The sequence below is a fragment of the Micropterus salmoides genome, unplaced genomic scaffold (assembly GCF_014851395.1).
Source record: "Micropterus salmoides isolate LMB-PRFRI ecotype aquatic unplaced genomic scaffold, ASM1485139v1 Ms_hic_scaffold_6, whole genome shotgun sequence".
Classification (NCBI taxonomy): Eukaryota; Metazoa; Chordata; class Actinopteri; order Centrarchiformes; family Centrarchidae; genus Micropterus; species Micropterus salmoides.
In genome coordinates, this window is record NW_024044348.1 from 6813409 (window position 1) to 6838827 (window position 25419).

The following is a 25419-nucleotide window of genomic DNA, read 5'->3' on the forward strand; positions in this document are numbered from 1 at the left end:
TAGCTTTTGTGTAAAATTAAGGGCAGTGACAACTCCATGAAAAAGCTAAAATACTTGACATAAGTAAAACGGCTGTAAAAGTGTATTTACCATTTTTATTTTGTGTGTGTGTTGGTGCATATGTAGATGTGTATGTGAGTGTGTGTGATAGCCCACTCAGGGGACTGTGTTTTATATGCTAATTTTGTTAATGTGTATAAGCTGCTCCAGCCCATTCTCATTAGGTTTTCATTAGTCTCTTTTATGGAAATGCACAGTGACTATACTGCAGAGCATTGCCTGCACCAGCCTTGCTACCTAACAGTACACAGATCTGTTAGCACCTCGGCCCATCTGTGTCACTGAGCCCATAGACAGACAGATCGATAAGTGGAAAAGGCATCAAAAAAGTTGGTTATTCAGTTTGGTGTTGAGATTCAATCTTCTTTTTCTTAACACAACTGAATAGATAAAGTAATGTGAGATAAAAGACAAAGTAAGGCAGCTCAACCAACTTGTCAACAGATGCACAAGAACCTTTTGTGATGCAGAGCAGTAGAACAGCGTCAGCCTTTAAAGAATACTCCGATACTTTGAAAATGGCACTTAATTTCTTTTCTAGTTTAATTTCTAGTCTAGAAAAGTCCAATGACTGCAGGCAGCATCTCAGAAGTTCTGTACTTGTGGGGATGAATGATGCCTTTCCATGTTTTGTTTTTGTAACTCTGAACCAACCCTTGTATTAGTGGTTAACTTGTTCGCTAACACATCGTAACTAGGACAGTTTTGAAGTTGCAATCTCTGTTTTGAACCCCACAAAATTAACCTTCCTCCTTCTACAATCTGAACTGGAGTCCAAAATGTCCAATAAAATAAATAAAACTTAAGTCACAAACTTCTCCAGTTGGTTATTGATTGTGTTTTGATACAGTCTGAATTTGGTGACAGTGGGGGATATTACATTTGAGCACTGTGTTTTCTTGATAAACAGATCAACGCTGACTGGCCTGAAGGATGCATGTACTGGATATATCATTAACACCTTTTTGTTACACCATATAGTAGGTGAACCAACATGTACATTTCCAGCTGTCTGTCTGATTGTCTAAAATTGAGCCCTGTTAAAGCCCAAAACTGCTACATATGACACACTGCACATGATTACCTGGATCAGATATGTTCATTGATTGTTATTGTTGATTTTTCATGTAGAGGTTGAAGTTAGTTGCTTCTGTGTTTTTGGTAATTAACATTGCAGATGTATAAAATAGGGGTGTGTGGTACGTGCTGCTGGGAAGACATGGAAAACATCAGGACGGGCAGTAATTCTGGACTATTGTTGATGGTAAAAGTAAGCTGTGACTTTGCTTTCAGGCATCGCTCGCTCTCTCATATCCTTTTTCCTTCAAGTGAAGCAGTGTCCCGTGAAATTGGGATCTAAATTATGAGGCCAGTGTGCTTTGTCTGAGGGTTTTAAAAATGTCCCGCTCTGCCACTAAGGACATCGGCTGGACAACAACAGTCAGCAGCAGACGACCCGCGGTCCTGACTTTGTTTCGAGACCAGTCCACTGTCGATAAACGGAGAGAATGTTTCCCTTTATCGCCTCGCGGAGGATGAGTCTGTTATATCAGCTTCATCGCTGTCATCATTATCAGCTCAGGTCCATGACAGAGATGGTGACGATTTTGGAGTTAGGGTTATAAATCAGGGCTGCTTTCCCTTTTTGTCTACTACTTGCTCTCCTCTCCTTTCTCCAGTAAAAGGTTGTCTTTATTTGAATAATAAGGCTCTTATCTCAGTGAATTACTATTCAGTTGGCCACAACGTTCACTCTGTCTCACTCTTACTCTCTCTGGAGCCACTTTCTCTTCATCATTCAAAAAAAGAACACACACACGTCCCCTCTTTATCTTCTGCCCTGGCCCTCACCTCTCCTTGTCCCTTTCCCCTCCACTATAGAGAAAGTAGCGGTATTCTTAAACATAAATGAGGCCATTTTGTTTTCTTATTTTTTTTTACGTCCTACTGTCACACTACAAATGTCATAAATTCTTTCACAGTAGAGCTGCTTACAACTAACTTGCATTAGTCCAGCTCTCCAATACAGTGGTAGCAATCCCAGAACTTACCTGAAGTTAAAATTTAAACTTTCCTGAAATTAAAGTACACCACAATGCACCAGTGATGCTCTCTGTTATCATGTTGATTGCTTGCTCTGTAATGAGACATTTAGATTAAAAATTGTAATTGAAAATTGGCACAAAAAAAGGCCAGGCCTTTGTCGGGCCCTAAAAATGGGCAGTCTGTTGACAAAAACATTCTTGATTGTATTATTACTTCAGTATGAACAAACCAGTTAATAAATGCTTTTTTAAGTCTGTTTTATCATTCTGAATACCTTACACATCAGTCCTTTTGCTTGTTACTTTGATTTATTATGACTTATGACATTGTTATTATAAGTTATAATAACATTGTACTCGTGCCATTGTACTTGAAATGTGGTGGCATCGCTAGAGGTAAATCAAACAAGACTGCAAACCTTGCAGTCAGAAGATCTTGATAGTTTAAACAAGCCAAAAGATTTGTTACAGCATTGAAAGGACTGATGTGCGTCATCAGTTACAGTAAAATGTCCATTTACTGATTTTGACCCACCTCCTTGACCCAGATGGAGATATTTACCTTCTTATATGATTGGACCCGCCCAAATGTTGTGCACACAAATACCATACTGAAGGGGCCAGCGTTGCAGCTCAGGCTTATCTGATTGGTTGATTTGCGGGATGGAGGGGTAGCAGGTAGAAAAAAGCCATTTGTCAGCAGTATCTGCCACTCAGGTCGAAGCCAACATGATGTGGACAAAACTCAATTTCAGCATTAATGGAATAATAACACTGTTAATGTGCCGTCCACTGGAGCAGAACACGAGGTCAGCCCAGGGTCAAACCTTTGGAAGCTGGGTGGCAGACCATGTGGGCACATCACTCAATTCACAGTCACAGAGCTAATTCAGATTTCCACCATAGTGATAAAAAATAAAAATAAATAATTGAATTGTCCAGCAGTTCTGCAGTCTTCTCTTCTCATGCAATTATTACCTGCCTTTAAGTGTCAAATATACCAGGTGATGATGTATAAACTGCTGCTTTTGCCCTTTTTTCAGTAAAGGTGTTTCAGAAGATACCAGGGTAATAATGTTTATGTCCTCTCTTTTCAGGGTTACTTCTTGCTGTTTGAGTCAATGTTGGACTCCGTCCTGTATGCCAGAGAACACTACCTGGCTGACACTGGTTCAGGTAGGTTGAATATTCTCCTAAAATCAAAATGAAGGTAGCATAAAGGATTGTTACATCAGATTTTATGTGTTGGCGATTCTCTGAAGTAGCTTTAGGCTATGCTTTTTAAAAGCTCTCAAGTATACCACATATGCCACTTAAAAACCTTGCAGAAAATTATTATGCATTTTGTGAATTTATGCTTAATTTCAAGAGTGATAAAACTCTTTGTTCTGCATATACTGTGCATAGGGAAGTTGGGGGGGGGGGGAGTGTCAGGGGGCGTTGCTCTGCTTTGTTAACCCTATAGTGACTGAGACAGCCAAAGCCACCGTCCACCGCATTCAACATAGGTTGGACTACCTCGGGTGCACTCCAGAACCCACTTGTGCTGACCTGATTCAAAGGCGCAGCGCTGCAAGTAAACAACATATCACATTTACAGCATATATACAATAGCTTAAACTGGAAAAGGAACTGTACTCTGTCAAAACTAAACAGCTGTGAAAAGACTAAAGTTTGCCAAAGCATTTCCGTTACCTGCTGCTGTTTAATTATCAGCTGATAGAGATTCAACATCAGACTTGCTACCTTATACGCCACCTACTCTCCACTGAAGCGAGTTTCCCATACTTGCTACTATGTTAGAAGCAGTAGGCTTATTTTCAGACAGCATGGCCCTTGACAGTGTTTGGTATGATCAAATGTGGTGGGTCAGCTTTTCAGCAGCAGATACATTTCCAAGGTAGGAAAGGTATAGAACAATAGTTTTAAAACCCTGAAAATGGTATTTAGAGTTTTTTGTGTGTCTTATTACTCAGTATAGGCAGTTTCCCCTGCCAAAGTTGGATTGGGGCAGTGCAGTGTGATCCTGAGGTCAGATTTACTCTAAATGTCATCTGTCAGCAGGGAGAAAACTGTTCACGCCAGCCCCCTGTGGTTATTACAAAGAACACGTGGGAATGCAGTGATTTTTCTGTATTTCTCACTGGGTCTGACACATTGTACACATGTCAATACAAGCAGAAAACATCCCCCTCATAAATTTCTGTATGAGGGGGAATGGAAGATTTTACTCTCAAACATAAAAATGTATTTTTTGCATGAATGTCTTTGAGTTGGGTCTTGCAATACAGTTTGAATGTAGAAATTGTTCAGCTTTCGATGTGCAAAGACCATTTTCTTTAGGCAAAAGCCTGTGTGTGCGTGTGTGTGTGTGTGTGTGTGTGTGTGTGTGTGTGTGTGTCTCCTGGGTCATCCCATCTCTGCCACTGACCAGATTTAATGGCTTGTGCCAAATGTCACCCAACTAAGGAACTGTTCCACAACACTGCCTTTACTGGCTCTTTGGGACATGAGGGAGAGGTCACAGTCACACACATGCATATGTGCATGCACGCGCACACACACACACACACACACACACACACACACACACACACACACACACATACATTGATGGACAGCCAGAATGAATATATAGACTGATCTGCTAGTGAGGGAGATTGGACAGGCGACGGTGTGACCAGAGTGAGTGAGAGTGTGACAGGTCAGAGGACACCGTATGGTTCGTCATGAGCCTTTAACCCTGATGCTCCCAACACGGGCTGGTCTCGCTGGATCTACTGTCAGCAGCACGACAGGAAGTGAAATGACAAAATACACAAAATAATCTGGAAAAAAGTATTTAAAAAAAAGTTTTTATATGTATTATTATCAGTTAATGACACGCCTCCAAGGTAGCAGTCTCATTGTATTAACTATGATCAGCTGTTCCTAGAAGAGTTCCTTCCTGTTTAAATAGTAAAGTAACTTGAAATTTGATGACTGTAGGCTCAACATAGTATAGTGTATAGTTATAAATTCTCCTAATTTATAGATGCATAATGTTTTTATTGTGGTTACGTGCATGTTACCGTACTACAACCAAATGACTTTATTTACAGATATTTAGAAGCAGGACAGTCATCTTTTCCACGTTATTTCTGACACAATAGTGGCAGCATGATTTTCCTCTCTGCTCCTGCTCCTTTGTTGAAGGAATAACATTGATGCGCATTTTGATTAGAAAATAATAAAAATAGCTTCTAAACTTGAGGGCGTTAAGCGTATGGCTGAAAGAACTGTCACCAAATCTCTGTAACGATAAATCACGTCACATTCATATCAATAATGATAAATCTAAATGTTTAATACAGCAGCGTACAATATTTCTTTTCTCTTGTTGGCTCACTTCTGCCTGTCAGACCAGTTAAAGATTCTGAACTTCTGGACTGGACTGCGAACTGATTGGTTTCAGGTCATTGGTTGTTGCAGCTGTTCTCTTTAAAATTATATGACATTCTTTCCTCGAAAATCATAAAGTTAGGTCTGTAAGAGTCATGAGTCATTATCTCATTAATTTGATGAATTCCGTATTTACAGTCCCCTCCAAAAGTATTGGAACAGTAAGGCAAATTCCTTTGTTTTTGTTGTTCACTGAACACATTTGGGTTTAAGATCAAAAGATGAGTATGAGGCAAAAGTTCAGAGTTTCAGCTTTTATTTCGTGGTAACTTTTTGTCTTCAACAACAAAAACAAAGGAATTTGCCTTACCATTCCAATACTTTTGGAAGGGACTGTATATCCCATTCCAAATTCAGCAAGCAAAGTGCCAGGCACAGAAAAGAGGTTAGTTGCCTGTGTCAATGCTATGAATGGATGATCCTACATGGTGTTATTTTTGTTCAGAGGTAAGCATGCCCGAGGCAGTATTTATGTGCAGATCTGCAAAGCAAATATTCCTGCACAGCCAGATTACTTTGCAATGACCAAACCAAAGGTACATAGACATACCATAACTTTTTCATTTATTGATTGTCGATCCAGCAGCTGGTTGTTGTGTCACGTTAGGTTTATCAACTTCTGTTCTTAAGTTTATTTTCAGATTTTGAGGGTGTGCGCACAGCTGTGCAGAGTTATTAGTATGGCCCTGCAGCACTGCTGCTGTATGTGTGTTTAAGCTACATTAGTAGAGTGTTACAGCAGCTCCCTCATTCTCCCCACTACATTAACCTCCCCTTCATCCTTAAATGTGTCCCTGCCTGCCTGGCACAGCACAATGTCCAGGGAAAAGGGATCTGTTTTGTCCCATGCCCCCTCCCGCGAGTCTTTCCCTGCTTCACCATCCAACCAATGGGGGAGACAGAGAGAGCAAGAGAAGAAGATGGGGGGGGGGGGGGGTCTGCATGACAAACGGGCTGTGAGCAGCGATTCGAGAAGGACGCAGATGTCAAAGCCATGAATCTGGGGACGCCCGTGCAAACCCCCCTTCTTCCTCTTCATCTTTTTCCCTCTCCATCCACACCACAGCACCCCCTCCCTTTCGCCTTTTCGTCTCCCTGTCTCCATTTCTTTTTCAGTGGGATTCTCAGACAGGCCTGTCCTGATTTTACCCAATCAGCAGCTCTCCCCCCTTCTCTCACCTTGCCCTCATAATTACTCACTCGGTTCAGTAATCAAGTAAAATGAAGTGACAAATCTGCTTTTTGCGTGTTTATGTGTGTGTAAATATGCGGGTGCACGGTCATTAGGTATGGTGACACTCACAGGGTCAGATGCAGGCTTCAGCTAATAATGGGAGGCCATGAGTTGCCCATCACTGAGCTGTCACCATCCATTCACACATTTTATGGTCCAATGTGTCGAAGGTTATGTGAGATTGAGCACTAACACATGCCATGCAAGATAAATAAAATCTGCTCATTGGAAGGCTTGTATTTTTAAAACTGTAAAACATGTCTTTAAAAAAACTTTTGTAGTTTGCTTTATGGAGAACAAAGGCTGGGACCAGGTTGGTATAAGCTGACTATGGTTTCTTGTCATATTCGTTAGCTAATTTATCAAACTTTCTTACCTCAGCTCAATCCAATATGAATTCAGGATCTCAACAAAAGAAACTAGTGTCTAAGAGCCATATTGACTGTATTGGCTTTCATGGACTCAGGATGTTGACTTGCTCTATGAATTTCTCAGTGGAAGTTATCATGATGCCACAGTCGTGTATATTTACCATAACCGTAAACTATCCAGATTTTTATTTCCAACTCTTGTTATGAACATCTTTAATTGGGACAGATTCTTTCATTACTAGTACTGGCAAGATGTATGTTACAATATTAGGTTTTATATGTCCTCATGAGTGTATTATAAACTGTAGTTTAGGCCCTAGGCCTCTGTGTTGGCTAATGTTACTTCACATTAGGGATACCAGTGGCTTCAAGCATTTTAGCTCCGACTTAATCACCAAGCATATTAACCATACAGAGGCATCTGAGCAGTGATTTTGTGTTTTCAGATGTTAAAAAGAGAGTGAAAAGACATTAAGGCTCAGGTTTAATGCTTATTTTAAGACATGGATAATGTTAATTCAAAAGACAGTATTATGTGATATTAAGAGCGACAATAATCACTGCCAATATGCAGTCTTCAAAACTTTGAAATATGAAACTACAAACAGTTTCCCAGTGACTGACATCTTCCTTCTTCTAAGAAAAAATGTTTATCTGAGGCTGCAGGTTAAGCTAAAAAAAACTTGTTTGACCAAAATACAGCCAGTGTTATTTTTAGCAATGCCAACAATTTAGCATTGCTTCCACCCCAAGAAATGCATCTGTGTTAGGCCAAGATCAATCACATCATTCTTTGTGAGTGTTTTTCCTCATTCTAGAAAGCATAGTTATCAGTGTTGCTGTTAAATACAAGAGAGAACTCGGGCAAGTGCATTCACATTATTACCGCTGCTCTGCTACTTTCGTCAGCATGCCTACCTGAAGTAATAAAGGGGATAATGGCCCAAAGGACGTTGGTGGATGCACTTGTCTTTGTGTGTGCTCAGAGAAGAAAATGAGGCTGCAATGTTTTTCCACTTCTGTTGCAGTGTAATTTGTGCAGCAGAGAAAGTTCAGTCATTGACCTTGGAGTGCCAGTGAAGTAGCTCAAATGTTCAGCTATTTAATTGCTCACAGTATTAAGGAAATTCACAACTGCCTGCCACAACAATGAGAACAAAGACTTCTCTGTGCTCACAGCCTCAGAAGGCAACTATCATATTTGTGATTTTTTTGGCCTAAAGTATTTGGACACACTTTACATATGCTTTTGTGTACTCTTGGTCTGGGGATGTTTTCTTGCATTTATATTTAAGACAATGGCAGCATGGCTTCAGCTACGTAGCAACAGTTTGGGAACGGCCTTTTATTTTTCCAGCATGACAAGACCGCCATCCACAAAGCCAGGTACATTAAGAAATGTTTTTTTGCAGTTTTGTGTGGGAGAATGTGATTGGTGTTAGCACATTTGTGAGATCTTGAACAATCACTTATGATAATGTTTTTGCCATCTAGTCTACAGAGTCCATCCATCCATCCATCGTCAGCCGCTTATCCAGTGTACAGGGTCGCGGGTAGTCTACAGAGTCTTAAGTATAAAGTATGAAAGTAGGACAATATGGTCATCAGGCCATGTTTTGTGCACATGTGATGGATACAGTCATTACAGCAGCCTCATGAAATTGATGCAAAGTCCCACACCCACAAGATGTTAAGGCGTTCTCTGATTAAATTTGTTGAATGATTTCAAGCAGTTAAATTTGTTGATATTAAGCATGTTTCATCACTGAGAGTAGAACATTATGGGATCAGAATTTGTCCAACCTTTCCTTTAGTTATGATTAATTATCTTTTCTTCAGAGCAAAATAAATCCCTGAAGGGGTTCAGTCATCATTGACCAGACAGCCTTATAATAGTTTAGCACACTGAAATGGCATTTTGAGATGGAGTGACCTCCAAAAATATGATCTGTTATACACTTGTTTCTTTTAGATCATTAGGAGGTTAAAGCAACGTTCAGGTTCCTTGACCTTGGTTATACAAAAGTTTGTAAAACAGATGCTTCTAAAACTAACAATATAAACAGTTTTTAACTAAATAAAAAAATAAGCATTCCAATGAGACTTGCCATGTAAAAGTGGTTGAAAAGACTAGAAAGGCGCTATCCAAATACGGAGCATTTACATTTACAATGGAACCCAAATGCAGACAGACTGTAGTCAGATGCAGAAATAGATAAGTCAACTTTGTACAACTCTTAAAGCTCAGGACTGAGCAGCATTAGAAGAGCTACTGTAGTATGTCACAGGTGGTCTCTCTGTATGCCTCCACATTCTCATTTGAGGTAATTTAATTGTGAAAGTAAGCATTTCCACTGCTTGCATTTCAAAGCAAACTGAAAAACAGTTTACGTAAGTAAATATATGTCATGCAACGTCAACTTACCAAGGTGATTGCAGTGCAGAGAAGGTTGTTACGTTAATATGGGACCAGATTGGTCCAGATCAACTGGAGAATAGGAAAACGGAAGCCAAATGAATCAAGTCAGATAGAACTTTATGTCACTTATTCCTTCCCTAGTGCCACTTATCATTTCCCCCTTCTCTGACCAGGATGGTCATTGGTATTGGAGATAAATGCCTTTTTTTGATTATTCTGTAGATGTCTGCTGGCAACCTTTGACCTCCAAGTCGATGCTGGGGCTGTATAGGGGCTCGAGACTTGAGTCTGACTTGTGAGTTGTAAAACAATGCCTGCAATAATGATATTTGTTGTGACTATGCCCTATATTTAGAGGCTACTGGTTGCTAATTGATCTATTGTTTCTAACGTGTACCCCGAAAAAAACGATGTCCAGTATTTTCCAAAAGTTTGCAGTTTTAAGGCGATTATTTCCTGCGTCCACTTACAATAAATAATACGTCATATAAAGTAGAATAAACAACATAATCCGAGCACAGTTAAAAACTGTTTGCTCCTCTTATTCAATTAACCACCTGTTTGCAACAATATAGGAACTTAAATTGCCTGAGGCCAGCATCGACAACACAACACAATGTCATGCCCCCTGTGGCTTGGAGGAAAACAGGCAGTATGGCTCCTACAATATTGTTGTATTTAACGTAATTTATGATCAGTCCTTTACTCATTTTGCTTCTCTCTTTCCTCTATAGTCTATCCAGACCTTTGTAACATTAGCCTGGCAGCCGTTGGAGACACAGAGAAGCACCAAGACCGCATCGCATTCTGGGATGATGTTTATGGCTTCAACATGGCGTGCATGAAGAAGGCGGTGGTGCCTGAGGCTGTGGTGGAAGTGGTGAAAGCAGACACCCTCATCTCTGAACCTACAGTCATACAGGTAAACAAAGAACCAGTAACAAGGTTTGTTTACAATAACTTATATGTAGAAAACCCCTGCGTCACATACATACAATATAATGACAACAACGTGTTGAATGTTTTCATTGTATTCAGATGTGTTTTATACCTGTTGGGCCAAAGAAAATAAGTGCTTGAACTTACCCAAAACTAGTCCGATTTGGACACTGGCAAAGCAACACAGTAAATAAAATAAACAGAGCAGAAATGTCTTCTACTATATATCTTTAAACATTATGGTTATGGCTCAAAATGACAACAGAAATAAAGAAATTTGCAGATTTTACATATCTCCGTAATTGAAATCAACTGCCAGTTGTTTACCTGAAAGTGACTGTTGTTAGCGCGACAGTGATTTGGTCGATAGGTTATGAACTGCAACATTCAACCTACAGGGTAGTGGATTTGGAGGTCCAACAATAATACTGATATTAGGAAGTAATTGCAAGTAGCCTGTAGTAAAATGGTCTGCTGACAACTGAGTTTTTACTCTTTGATTCTTGTGAAATGCTATATAGTGTCCCATCATCAGGTCTCTAAAAAGTGTTCAAATCAAACAACCTCACAAGGTTTAATCACTCCTATTGAACTGCTTACAAATCATAGACATGCATTGTGCACCGAGGGATCCAGCCTTCCTTTAAAGGGTGATTTTGATAGTGCACAGTTCACCTGGGTTTGCATAGCAGTTGTTGCTCAATGATGAAATACAGATGGCATCAGCCATTATGAGAAACAAAATATAAAAAACAAGTATCAAATGTTTGTGCCAGAAGTTGCACTGAGACTAAACCTTGTTGTCAAGTTGTCGTCTGTGGAAGACATCAATATCTGATATTTAACAATTGGCAAACCAATATGTCAGTCTGATCGTAATGTGCAAGGATCTTGGAAGGTACAAGCAGAAGAAATAGAGTTTGCAAGGCCCAAGCTGTTGGCTATAGACAGAGAAGGCAGGAGCAGGAGTTAGCTGTGGAGAGAGAGATAGGGCCCTGAAAATCTAGGCTGTGTGTGTGTGTGTATGTGTGTGTGCGCTCCAATGCTGTAGAGCATGGTGATTGATGTGTCTAATCCTTGTTTAAGTTCCTCTTAAGGAAACTTCATTACTCTCAGCCCCCTGTGGATAGAGCAGTTTTCACTGATGGGACAGCACACACATTACACAGAGATAAAACACACACAGTTCGACATCTAAGAGTGCAGATACCTCTTCTGAATCTTTCTCTGCGGGAATGCTCTTACTCTTGTCTCTCATACCATCATATGTTTCTTTGCTAGTTGGCCTGTTTGCTAAGTAGCTTGTCCTCCACCCGTCTGTGGATGTGATGAATGAGGGTAGAACTTGATATAATGGAATTTGAATCCTCTAATCGATAGTTTCTCCCCTCCAGTGACAAATAGACAGCCCCTCTGCCCAAATTACATGGACTCTCATCTATTGCCTCCCGTTGATACGATCCAATAACATTCCATTAAGGCTGGCTGCTATTCCGTAAAATTGAGAGCCCTTTCATGGAATTATAAATTCCAGCAGAACAGATTAGTTTTTTTCTGAATGAGGAACAGATAGGAATGTTCAGCTTCAGGAATGTTTAACTTGCAGCCATTTTAAGCTGCTTTAAAGCTGCCTTCATGTAATGTCTTTCATTTTCACATTCATAATTAGTAAACAGTTCGGGATGTACATGTAAACCTGGGATTATATATATTTATTGTGTCGAAGCGGTTGTTGTGTTGATGTCAGCTGGCTTTTTTCATCTGTCTCTTCAATTCTGTATGTATTCTGTACCAGAAGTAGGTTTCAGTTTTATTGTCCTGTGTTGGCACAGTTCTATGACATCTTTACATCCACTATTTTGTCAGATTTGTGACGAAGCAAATATTGACAAGCTTCTTTTATCGGCTCCAGCTCTGTTGTGCATTGATGGAAACATTCCTTCACCTGCATGACTTTGTATACACTGCGGGTACAGAGTGAGAGTGAGATTTGCTCTGGGAAATAAGTTTTAAAAACACACATTGACCGACCGAAGAGGCTCCGACACTGACAGGAGCACTAAACCACGGATACAAAGAGACGCCAGTCTGCACAGCAGTCAGCTGCTCACTCTTCCCCACTCTGTAGGCTGTTGTAGTCCAGCCAAAAATATAAAATGAAAGGATTCACGATGTCAAATGTGACCCATAAGAAAAAAACAGAAAGGCAAACTAGTCTAACTGCAATAGAAAAGGAGTTAATCACCTATTTTTCCAGTTTACCACAAACCCCCATATACATGCTAACTGTGGTATAAAAAGTGTTGTAGTGAATGTTTTCTAGATTGACTATAGTGTTGTAGCTAAAGGACTTAATGTTGACCTTTCTCTGGTGATACTTTGTTTTCATCCTGGCATGGAGCACAGTGTAACACATTTTGTCTATATACGAATCCAGTGTCCTTGATACTGTGCTTGGTCTTTTTTACAACACTTTTGGTCCAGTTAATGTTTATGGAATCTCATCGTTGTCTGATTTGTAATCACTGTCATTGATAGGGGTGGGAATCTCAGAAACATCTCTTCATTAGCTTAAAAGGACTAGTTTGTGTCCCTCATTTGCATTGCAAACATCTCCTCTGTGGTCAATATTCTTTTCTCTGCATTGCTTTTATAACTGCTCCTTTGAAAAATGAAGAGAGGAAACTAGCCAAGCGTTGAATGTTACCATGCTTGCACAGTGTACTAGTGAACATCTCTAGTTGCGCATTTATATTAATGATCATGTGAAATTTTAGTAGCTGCTCTCCTTCTTTCAGCAGCGACAATGTGCCGAATATAGGGGGTACACTGGTCTCTGTAATGTGCACTCCACAGACTTATGTTATCAATTAACATTGAGAAAATCGTTTTTTCACTTCTGTGAATAGATTCAGAATCATCTACGTCTGCATCGCGATGCAGCTTAGAATCGATCCTCCCACCCCTACTTATTGAATATGTGGTCTAATACTGTTTTCACAGTTTAACAATGGGTTCCACGAAAAACTCCAAAGGCTGTCAGATGTCTGCTGTCAACTTTTGTTATAAACGTGTCTTGCTCGCTGCATAGTTGTGCACCTACTTACATAGTAACGGCAGAAGATCATGTGATTTTGTCATTTTTATGGTAAACCGTACCTGAATCAGCCTTTTAGTAACCTGGGGTGTTTCCTATTGGCTGTAAGCTGACTTCACAAACAAGTCGAGAAAGACCTTCAGCAGGTTAAGAATGGTATCTTGTTTACCACGTTTAGATTTCTGCAAGTAAACTCCCAACCAGGTGTCGTTTTGAAGCTCTAGTAAGCAGTTTTATCAGTTATGAGAACAATGTTCTTTGTACCAAGTCAATTGCTGAGATTTTGGAACATGGTCATAATACTTAAAACAACATTCAGACAGTGATACAGTTTAGGAACAAATGACCAGGTAAGCCGAACTTGTTTGGAAGAGGAAACAAAGGTCTACTCAACTTTGACCTATTTTAATTTAATTTTGCTCACTCAAGGTTTTCCTCGGCATTGAGAACGCAGAAAACAAAACCCAAGTTGTAATAAACCACAGTTTCCTTTAAGACAGAGAAAATACAGCTGTGGAAGCCTGAAAGGAAATACTGTTATGTTGTTGTTATAGACTGAAAAAAATTACTTTTTCACATCTGAACGGTAGGCTAATTGTAAAATTCATATGCATGCAAAAAAGGTGAGAACTAGCACAGCAGATCCTGTCGCCTCGGTGAGGCAGTAAGTTCAAATGCTCCAGTCAAAACAAAGAGATTGCTTCTATACCAACTGCATGTGTATTCTTATTGTTTCATTTTTTGTATTGCTTGATCACAGTTCATATTGTCATCAGTATTTATAGTTGTACATCATTTGATTTCTGTGTTTTTGACTTTCAACAGACAATTGACTGTAACATAGTGTGTCTGTCTGAGTTGGAGTTTGCATCAGACTTCTGCTTGAAGATAACAAACACCACCGAGTGCACGGTAAGTACACACACCACCCGCTCGCACACTGAGACATCCAGAGTTTCAACTATGCAAACATTTGTAAAGTTGAGAAAGTTCAAGTTTGAGTCTCAAAATTATCTTCTATTTCAAATAAAATTCGTATTGCGTCTAATTGCTTGCAGTGCCATTTTTTATGTTGCTGAGATTTAAAATGCAAAAAATATAATGCATTTTGAAGAACAACTTGCTAATATGTACAAAATAAGTTTCCCAGGAGAGTTTTTTTTTTAAACATGAATTTCCTAAACAAAAGTTTGCACATCGGCTTTTAGTACCTGTCATTTATCAGAGATATTGTGGTAAAGGAATGAGGCAGAGCAGCAGAGACATCATTCTGCTCATGTTGATGGATTATGTTTCTGTATTTAAGAGGATGTCTCGAATCAAAGCAATGTGACTTTGGAATTACATGTCATACAACATAGTGAATGTTATAGTCTGCTTGCCCTGTCATTCTTTCAAATGCCAATACACACTCACGTACACAATCAAAACCCATCTCTCACATTGGAGCCTTAAATAGTTGCAGTGTGTTAAAACTATGTTCGCCTTGCCCGGAAAATCATATTTCCACTGGACACACGCTGAAAAGTCATTAATCCTTATGTTTCAGTTTTCGTCCACTGCTACATACTTTTCACAAATCAATGTACTCCAAACCAGGGGTTTTCAAAGTCTGAGACTGCGGGCCTCCCCTCAGACAAAGCTTGGGACGCTGACGGACATTGAATCAGTTAAAATCGATTTTTACTCAGCCTGGTAAGAATAAAGGAAACAAACTAATTACATCTCTTCTCATGAATTACCTGGTTTGGGCTGTCAAATTAATCATTTATGTGCACAAATTTATTATTCATTATTATATCATTAAAACAATATTTTACAACATTTTATCATACACTCACGGGCCACTTACCTCCATGCTTTCATGTTGTTTACACCAAATTCTGACCCTAACATCTGAATTTCGCAGCTGAAATCAAGACTCATCAGACCAGGCAACATTTTACAAATCTTGTCCCATTTTAGTGAGCCTGTGCGAATTGTAGCCTCAGTTTTCTGTTCTTAGCTAACAGGAGTGGCACCCGGTGTGGTCTTCTGCTGCTGTAGCCCATCTGCTTCAAGATTCGATGTGTTGTGTGTTCAGAGATGGTATTCTGCATACGTTGGTTGTAATGAGTGGTTATTTGAGTTACTGTTGCCTTTCTGTCATCTGGAACTAGTCTGCCGTTTCTCCTCTGACCTCTGACATCAACAAGGCATTTTTGTCCACACAACTGCCGCTCACTGGATATTTTCTCTTTTTCGGACCATTTTCTGTAAACCCTAGAGATGGTTGTGCATGAAAATCCCAGCAGTTTCTGAAATACTCAGACCAGCCCATCAGACATCAACCTGCCAAGCCACGTTCAAAGACACTTATATCCCCTTTCTTCCCCATTATGATGCTTGGTTTGAAATTACATGCCTAAATGCATTGATTAGTTGCATGTGATTGGCTGATTAGTTATTTGTGTTAACAAGCATTTGAACAGGTGTGGCCGGTGAGTGTATGTTTAAGGGATTTCAAAGATAATTCAGCCCCTGGCTTCACCCCCACCACATTCATGTATCTCTGTTAAAAATCAAACGCTATTAAACCAGTTGAGTTGTTTATTTTCATTACTAAATAAAAACTCAATTAATTAACCCGCTTTTTTATGAAAGACAAAAATAATCAGTCCTGTGTAATACATTACATAACTCATTTGAAACCTGACTGAACCTTTGAGTGTGTGTCCTCAATGAGGTTCAGCTTCAGGCACCAAAGCACAGAGAATGGTTTATGAGTCTATTTGGTGACCCCCAACCATCCCCACCCACCCCTGCTGAACTTCCTTCAGTGAGCTACAATTCTCTCTGTGGTACCAGCAGCGATCCGCCAACTACAGAACAGCGTCACTACTGCAGGCTCTGACGCTCCGCACTGTGAGAACTGATCTGTCTGTATAAAAGCCCATTGTGTTGGAGCAGCTTTGTGTTGTGCTGCAGTGTTACTGCACTGTCTGGGGCATTGGTTTAATGGATAATCAATAACTGGTTATTATCTGGCCTATGCTCCCTGGGTGAATTTAATGGGATTTGTAAACATCCTCTCATTTTTCCTGTCTTTTCTGCTCTGTAATTGAAAACATCCAGTTTCTATTTCTAGTATGTAGTTCCAGTCATGTTAGGGGTTTTCTGCAGCAAAACAGATGATGGGATCATATGGTACAGAGGTGTAATTTTAGGCTTTAAGGTGTACTACTGTTTTCCACTGCTGTTCTACACTTCTGGTCATCCTCAGTTGGCGTGAAGCAAAAGCAAATATCGTGTATAGGATTCATCATGCAGCCATGCTGTTACCCTTATTTTATCCAGGTGTATCTGGTTTTATTATGCATATTCTCTGTGAAGATGGTACACAGTGTAGATACTCGCCGCCTGCATCCCGCCTGCTTGTCCCAGGATTTACAGATGGATTATTGACCTGCTGGAGTAGGGTGATGTTACCAAAAAGATACTGATCTCTAGTCAGTATTGGCTGCAGCTCCTCACTAGTAGTTAAGGTTAGCCTGTGTGAAGGGTAAACCGCTCCTGGACCAGTGCTCGGGGATCGGTGAGCAAAAGCTGCTGTGCCTCCTGTCCTGTGATGGAGCGCCTGCTTTTGTTCTGCTCTCGACAGTCCATTCATCAGCGGAGCCTGCCTAACCTTGCATTAAATGAACAGCACAACCCTTGCGTCTGCGCCGTTGACGCACATGACAAATCCTCTCACTCTTGCTTTTTTTATCACTCCTTTCCTTGCCTCCTTTTTACATCTCACATGCTCTGCACAGTGTAGACATTGTGTCTGCCTTTGTAAACCGTGAAAACACATGCGGAATATATCTGTGCTGAAACTTTCATTAAAACTTAGATCAGAAATTCTCTTGGGCATCTATATCATTGCCTTTTTTTGTTTCAGCCCCTTCATCTCCATGATCCATTTACCTGAACTGTAGAGCAGGTAGCAAAAAATGCCCTCATCCCCTCCTAAAGGCTGGAAATGATATATGCTGATGGTGTAGCAGGAGAGAAAAAGTTTCTGTCTGTAATTAATTTTAACACTGCTGTCTCACTGCTGCTGATGTAGCTACTGTAGCGCTACAAAGAACAATCTCTCTGCAATCCATCTCTAACCTGCTTTCCATCAAATTTAAATTTTGTGTGGGGGGGGTGGGTTGGCCTTCTGGACTGACAGGGCGGCACTCGTCAACTTCAAGGACGGTTTTCAGCACATTAAGAAGAATTGTTAATGGAAAAATTCATTCTTTAACTTTCAAAAGTGTATCAGTAGTAAGGCAAGGCAAGTTTATTTGTGTAGCACATTAAATTAAACAGCAAAATTAAAAAAAGACATTGAAATACAATTTTTAAAAGGGTGAAATAGAAAATAAAAACAGGATAAAATAAATTTTAAAAGAGTTAAATAGAAAATACAAACAGGATTACACAGGACAGTAAAAGTTACAGTGCAGTGTAAGATACTAATCCTCATTATTGAATTTGATCTAATTAAAGGCAGTGGTAAAAACAAAAGTCTTCAGTCTCGATTTAACAGAATTGAGAGTTTGAGCAGACCTGCAGTTTTCTGAGAGTTTGTTCCAGATATAAGGAGCATAAAAACTGAACGCTGTCCATGGTTAGTTTTGATCCTGGGGACAGAAGGCAGACCTAAGACTTAACGATTAACTGTTTTGAAATCAAAATTGTGATTTGCAATACAGCGCATCTGATCCGTTTTAAACAGTTATGCAGTTGCAAATTAATTCCGTTGTCATCCTTGTGTGACAGATCTGCTCGCCAGTGACAAGCGCCATGCGCCTCCTTTTACGGTCCAATCAAAGCAGGCATGGGGTGTGTACATTTTACAACAACAAACAAAATTAGAGGGAAACGTGGGATAATGGCGTTAATTTATTATTTTGTGTGCCTCAACTACGGATATTGGCTCTCTGTGAACCCGTTCCGTTCCTCTCTCTGCAGGCTAACGTTACATTTCCACATGGAGCATTTCAGAATAAGAGCGTTTTGCCCCTCTGATTTTGCTGAATTATTCAGATATTACTTATTTGTTCAGTTGTGCTTGATTTGTGATTTGTGCCTACTAAGTAGGCTGCAAAAAATTTGGAAAACGACCGGATTCTCTGTGCTGTTCTGTGTCTGACTTCCTGCCTGGTTCATCTGCTTTGTGCTCCTTGACGTGACTTCAGTCAAAAATAGACTGGCAGAGAATATTGAACTTTAGCAAAACTTCAATAAAAAAATCCCAAATCAAATTGTAATCGCAAAATTTGGCAGAAAATTCGCAATTAGATTTTTTTCCCAAATCGTTCAGCCCTAGTCCTAATGAGGCTAAAATTCATTCTTCCTTGGCACCAAAAACAATGACTTCAGTTTTGTCTTTGTTGAATTGAAGAATATTCTGACACATCCAATTGTTGATTTGTTTAATACAGTTACCCCAGGTGATATATTATGTAAATCTGTGTGTCATCTGCATAATTATGGTAACATATTTTGTTTGTAGTTTTTCATAATCTGAGCCAGTGGAAGCATGTAAATGTTAAACAGAAGAATGAATCATTGGGGAACTCCACAGGTCTTTTGTTAGCTCTGCTGCGTGATTACCTATACAAAGTAGTTCCCGTCTTAGGACTTAGGATTGAAACCACTTTAGTACTGTGCCAGAAAGTCCCACCCAGTTTTCAAATCTGTCTAGTAATAGGTTGGGGTCGACCGTATTGAAAGATGATCCAATAATACTAAGACTAAATTCTGGCGCTGTCTGTGTTGAAATTCATTCATTCAAAATCATTGAAGACCTTAACAAGAGCCGTATCAATGCTGTTGTGTGGTTGAAATCCTGACTGGAAGACATCAAAACAGTTATTTAGTGCCAGAAAAGCTCTTGAAAGCTGCGGATTGTTTCTAATCTAATGTTAGTTACCTAATGCTAGCTAAATTACTACTGAATGTAACATATAAAGCTCTACTCCTTTTGCTTTTTAATGATTGTAATAGTGAATAGAGACCCACCCAGCTTTACAGTAACAGTGTTAATCCTTAATATTGAAGGGTCAATTGCACTAAGGGTAATATTAGTGCCAGGAAGAGGAATGCATGAAATAAAAATACTGTATATATTTGGTTCTGTTGCACTGAAAAACATGCGAGTCTGACAGTGTTATAGAAGTGCAATGCTGGAACGACTGAGTACTCTTTTAATTGTCAAGTCCACTTTCTAAATAAAAAAAAATAAAGACCCAGGCTTTTGAAGTCAGAGAAATCCTCTAAATTAGGATGATTTGAGTCAAAGTATATTGTCAGTCTTTTTTAGGAGACAGCATCTTGTGGCAACTAGATGAACTGTAGCTTAAGCGACTTTAGGATTTGTACTAGTTTACTAGTAAATTCATACAAAGAGAAATCCATCACAGAAGAGACATAGACCGGTGGCTACACAGAGAGCAGCAAAAACAGACCACATGCCATGTGGTCACAAAATATGTTTCTTTTGAACAAGGAATGACATTTGACTGACATCTCAACTAAAAACTTCCACTCGTTTGTTATCGCCCTCTTATCCAACATGAGCCAGATGCATCAATTCCAGGCGCGCTGAAGGTTGTCCAAAGGCATGGTGAAAAATGTGTACAGTCATAAAGAGCGATAGTGGTTACACAAAATTATTTTCTATAACTTTATAAAAGGTATACTGAACATCCAAGATTGTTGATACGGGATAAGCAAACAAGAAACCAGAGAAACAAATATTTTAATATAACATACTAAATAAAGCAAACATATTAATTTAACTAAACTGGATCTAAAATTAAATGCATGTAACATAACCAAACAAACAAGTCCTTTGTAGAGATTTTGGGAACAAAGACTTTGCCAAGGATGGCATTGTCTGCAACAGAAGCATGGGCTTTACAAAAAACCTTAATGCAACAGATATCTCACACACATGTCTTTATGTCCAACCGAAAGTGCACAGAAGTCCCTGTAACTGTGGGAGCAAGGTGCATAGCTGCTGGAGGCCAGTCATTTTCCCTTTATCAATAGTGGCAGTCGATGAAGACTGCGTTCTATACTGTGTTATTTTAGTTTTGCAGCTTGGAAACTTGCAGACACAAGCCATCTTCCTGCATTTGCTACTACTTGTTTAGCTTTATCCAAGCAAGCTAAATCAAAAACAAGCCGCAGCTTCACACTAACATAAACAAACCAGAGTGCGCTCATCAATACTGCAGGTAGTCAACTGGCAAGTTGACATAAAGTGGATCTGCTGCAGAAGTTCTGCTTTGTGTGTGTTTACTTTTGTTATCTTTCAAAGGCAAGCATTTGAGATGATCTGAATTGAAATTAAGTTTCTTGGAAAAGCTGTAGGAGATGTATGCATCTTGTCCTGATGCCAGAGTTTCCCAAATCTGGACATCAGAGGTGAGTAGAAGGTTTTTGTGATCAATAGTCTTAAAATGAGAATAACACCTTGCTTGACAAAACTGAAATGTGTGTGTATATGTAAATAACCACACATTTTTGTTGCAAATGCTGCCTCTACCATCTCCCACCTTAAACTTAACTGTGTTCAGTTTTTTTGTTCATTGCGATTACATGAACAAAGCTCAGTGACGCATCTAACAACAGTCCGTTTTGCACAGCATGAATCTGTCACAGGTACAGTTGTTTGTTTTTGTCTGAGAGGCATCATGAGTGAGGAATACTGACTGGAGTTGTGCTGCAGCCTAGGCTGATTCGTGCTCCACCTCTCTGGAGTGGCAGCAGTCCGGTGGAGAGGATGAGAGGAGAGATGGAGGAGATGGAGGGGGGGAATTCACACCAACCCGCCCGTGAGGTGGTCGTGCTTGAAGCCTCCACGCCTGGATAAACCCCATCAAAAGTGCATTAGCCCTCTTTTCTCCCACCCCCTCCCTCCCTCCCCCTCAGTGCCCCTCCCCTCCCTCCCTCCCCCTCAGTGCCCCTCCCTTTCCCTGCCGTTAACCCTCCTCCCTACGTCCCCCCACCATCGTATAATAGTATCTGGCCGAGCCACGCAGCTCGCTGACACACAGCCGGGCGAAAGGGGAGCGATGATGAATTGCTCCCTGTTGGTGTTATCCATGATGATAATTATTAATTTTCCCCCCCCTGCTCTTCCCAGAGAATGAGGGCCAGAGAGATGCAGTGTTGCGGAGCCTCCTCCGTGGGCCGTCATGGAGCCCACTGTCATCACTTATCACAGACAGAGCCGGGGCCCAAGGCTAAACGTTGATGAAAATGAAAAGCGCACATTCTGATTCGTCCTGTTTTTGGTCTATGGGTGTGCATATGTGTCTCGATGTTTAAAGCTGACCCTTTATTTTCCTTGTCCTTTCCTCTCTCTCTCTGTCTGTCTCTCTTGCATCCTTAACTTGCCTCCCTTCTTGCCCATGTGCTGGGATAAAGAGGCTTTGATCCGTCAAGGATTACAAAAGTTGCCAGATACAACATAATAGTAGAGGGTTGTTAGAATTATCATAAATTAATCATATTTGTGAAATCAGAAAATTATCACAAACTCTGCCTCACCTTGCCTCTTTTAGCTCATTGTTTTGGTTATACAGCACATTTGTCTATATGTAAATAGAGAAGTGATTATAAGCTGTAATATGTTGAAGGTTGTGTTTTGATGTTTTTCTACTCCATAGCAGCCAAAAATCAATCAATGCTGCTTTAAGGATATTTATCATCTGTCCCTACAAGAACAATATACGGCAGCAATACGTTTTGAAAGGTATTTGAAATCTTATCATTTAAAGATAGTCTCAGATGAACATAGACAGAAACTAATTTTGCACTTTTCAGTCCCCATCTGGAAGTTTGAATCTTGCTATCCCATTTTATTTGGTGTCATAAAAGCTATCTTTAAATCCTTTGAAAGGGCCCAAGGTGTTTGATAAACTATCTTCCACCAGCCCAGTTTAAATCAAAAAGTATTAAAAGCCAGTGATCAGCTAGGCTTGGGATAGTCCGAATCAGGTGTGAGTCATCAAGGTCTTTATTGCTTATCTTAACACTTTCACATCTTTCATGTTTTCTGCATGAGACCGTTACATTACTTTTTTATTCTTTCAAATGTGATTTTAATGGGGCAGCGAGGCGCCATGCTGTTCCACTTTTTTTGTATTTGTAAGTTTTACTCTGTGGCCTACATTTTAATTGCCCGTCTCGCTGCAGTGTGAAAGTTGCACAACGCAGAAGTGACAATCAATCTCGCTTACGAGGCGTTGTCATCAGCGAGGCGCGATGAGGATGATCTCTGCCTCTCCGGCTGAGAGAGGTGAATCCGCTCTGCCTGACGAGTAATTATGGCTAATTTCCTAATTACCTCAGCACTGAGCGTCTCTGTAGCGTTCATTAAAAAACATAATTGCATTGGGTTGACATGCTCTTTTATCCACTTTGGTTTCTTTTCTGGTGGTTTAGCTGTGAGCTAGTGGTGCTGCCCCTGCCTGTCTTAGTTGATAAAGGTTGATTGAAGCCTTGTTACGGGGAGTGTGTTGAACACAGCTTCTGCCGGCATCATGATTATCATGTCTGCATGTATGTATCTCTGTGTGTACTCTATATGGATGCATTGTAAAAAAAAAAAATATATATATATATATCTTAGCCAGTTTTAATTGCAAATTTCTTTGCTAAATACAATTTGGGAGACTTTTACAGAGCTGTGAGCAGATGGTACTGTATTTAGCCTCTCCAAGTGAAACAAACAAATACCAAACCATATAAAAAAAGAAACCTTTTGCATTATGTTACACCCACTCTCCCTCTCCTACTCATTCGCTCCCCATCAGCTTTGTCTATGTCTTCCTTCTGTCTGTCTTTCTGTCTTTACCTCTCTCTCTTTCCTCCTTTCTCCTCTTCTGTCCTTCTGTTTTCCTCTTTCCCTCTCTTGCATTGATTTGGCTCTTCTTTGTCTCTAAGAGCTGGCCTCCAAGTTGTCAGCTGTGTCAGGATTAAAAGCTATTAGTTCTGCATCATTGCCACTACAAGTGTGCGCCTGAGATTGATAGAGTGCCTCTCTTTCTCCAGTGGGGGGAGAAATGGCAGGAAAACAAGCCTGGGGGGTGGTTTTTACCTCACATATCTGACAACAGTCACCTACAGGCACTCTGGCCCTGGACCTTTCCTCAGTTTGTCTTAGATGTGTGAATTGGTTTTCACTCAGTTGTGTTCATAGCTTTGTAAATCCTTACCAGCAGAAAATAAAGACTGCATTTCCGTGCAGGCTTTTAGTAAATTGAAAAACAAATCTGAAAGAAAAGAAGTCTGTCATTTCTGGTCACATCAAAGACAGACAGAACCCTTGATGAAGCTTAAACTGCCTACTATGTTCTATAAGTATTATCAACATCATAATGGATTCCCTGAGAGCAGAGATTTGTCAATTGTCTAATTTCCTTTCCCCTGGTGGGCATTATTCAGATGAACACACATTCATATTCAGTTGGATCAAAACCACATTAGATTCCTTATATCCAGTGTTTTCACATTGCTGCAATGCTGTCACCAAAATATCCACCTTTGCTAATTTTATGAACCAAGCTGTTTTTTTTTTATTGTCAGCATAATTGCCTCAATGTTGTTGGCGGCTGCCTCATAATTTATTTCTTTTGTCCAGTGACAAGTCTCCCAGATGAGGTGAGATGGAGCACATGGGAGCTGTTGACTCAGCTTAAACGAAAACCAAGTTAGTTTTGAGAGGAAACAGGGTTGAATGAAATGCAGTTCTCACATGAGTCATATTTATACCCCTTATCTGTAACAGAGTGGCCAATACAGTCCTCCAGACCATACACACACACACACACACACACACACACAACAATGACATTGCAAGCATGGCAAGCAAAATAATCTGAATTCTGAATACAGCAAAGGTAACTGTAAATATTTTAACTGTAAATTTTGTGTTTTTACTGCCTTATTCTGAAACACTGCACCTCATTTAGCTTATTTTGCTCATTAAAACCTCGTCTCCTTCCTGCCTCTCTCTCAGCTCTGCATGTCATAGTTGCAGTGTAGTCAAACAAATCTAGGGGTTTATTGTACTGTCACATTCTAACACACCCCTCATATTTCATTGCAGGCAATTGTCGGCTACTTTGACATTTTCTTTGACAAAGGCTGCAGCAACAAGGTAAGCAGCAGCGGCAACAGCCAAGCCATTTAACGGAAACTCAATTATGTTCACGCTTTAGCGTGTTCCTCCTCCTCGAGGCGTTTGCTGCCGATCGACGGGCGTCCTAGCCAACTGCTGATATAAGCACTTACCCAGCAGAGCCAGCCAGTTGGAACAGCTCTGTGAGCAACACAGACCTGCCTTTTGATTGCACTTCCCATTGTACCTGAGACTCAAACTGCATGCCATGTATGGTCCAGTAAATTTCCATCTCCACTAGGAGCTACGGCTGGAACAATTTAACATGGGATTATCTGTTTGCTTCATAAATACAGAGCAGTTAGGTTTCCCATAGGCTCAAATTAAGATTACTTTAGGTTTTCATAGATTTTTACTGAAATATAAGAAGTAGTAATGCTACAACATGACAAGGTGCTCCTAGCTTATTAGAGCAAATTAACAACACTGGTATTGTGATTTTTTTCATGTCTCATCACACCAGGTGATGTTCTCCACGGGTCCTCAGGTCACAAAAACACACTGGAAACAGACTGTTTTCCTTCTGGAGAGGCCTGTCTCTGTCCTAGCAGGTCAGTAATTACACATACCACCACACTGCTACATACTCTGCAACACTGTATGT

At 40.1% G+C, this 25419-nt stretch overlaps 1 protein-coding gene across 2 annotated transcripts in view; it reads left to right on the forward strand.

The window, feature by feature from the left end:
• Positions 1 to 25419, forward strand: part of prmt3 (protein arginine methyltransferase 3) — a 60320-nt gene that overhangs the window by 25727 nt on the left and 9174 nt on the right. For both annotated transcript variants that reach the window (XM_038701504.1, XM_038701503.1), the window contains exons 11-15: positions 3203 to 3281; positions 10305 to 10492; positions 14432 to 14518; positions 24744 to 24794; positions 25279 to 25366. In XM_038701504.1, the coding sequence (XP_038557432.1) occupies positions 3203 to 3281; positions 10305 to 10492; positions 14432 to 14518; positions 24744 to 24794; positions 25279 to 25366 (493 nt within the window). The remainder of the gene's footprint in view (positions 1 to 3202; positions 3282 to 10304; positions 10493 to 14431; positions 14519 to 24743; positions 24795 to 25278; positions 25367 to 25419) is intronic.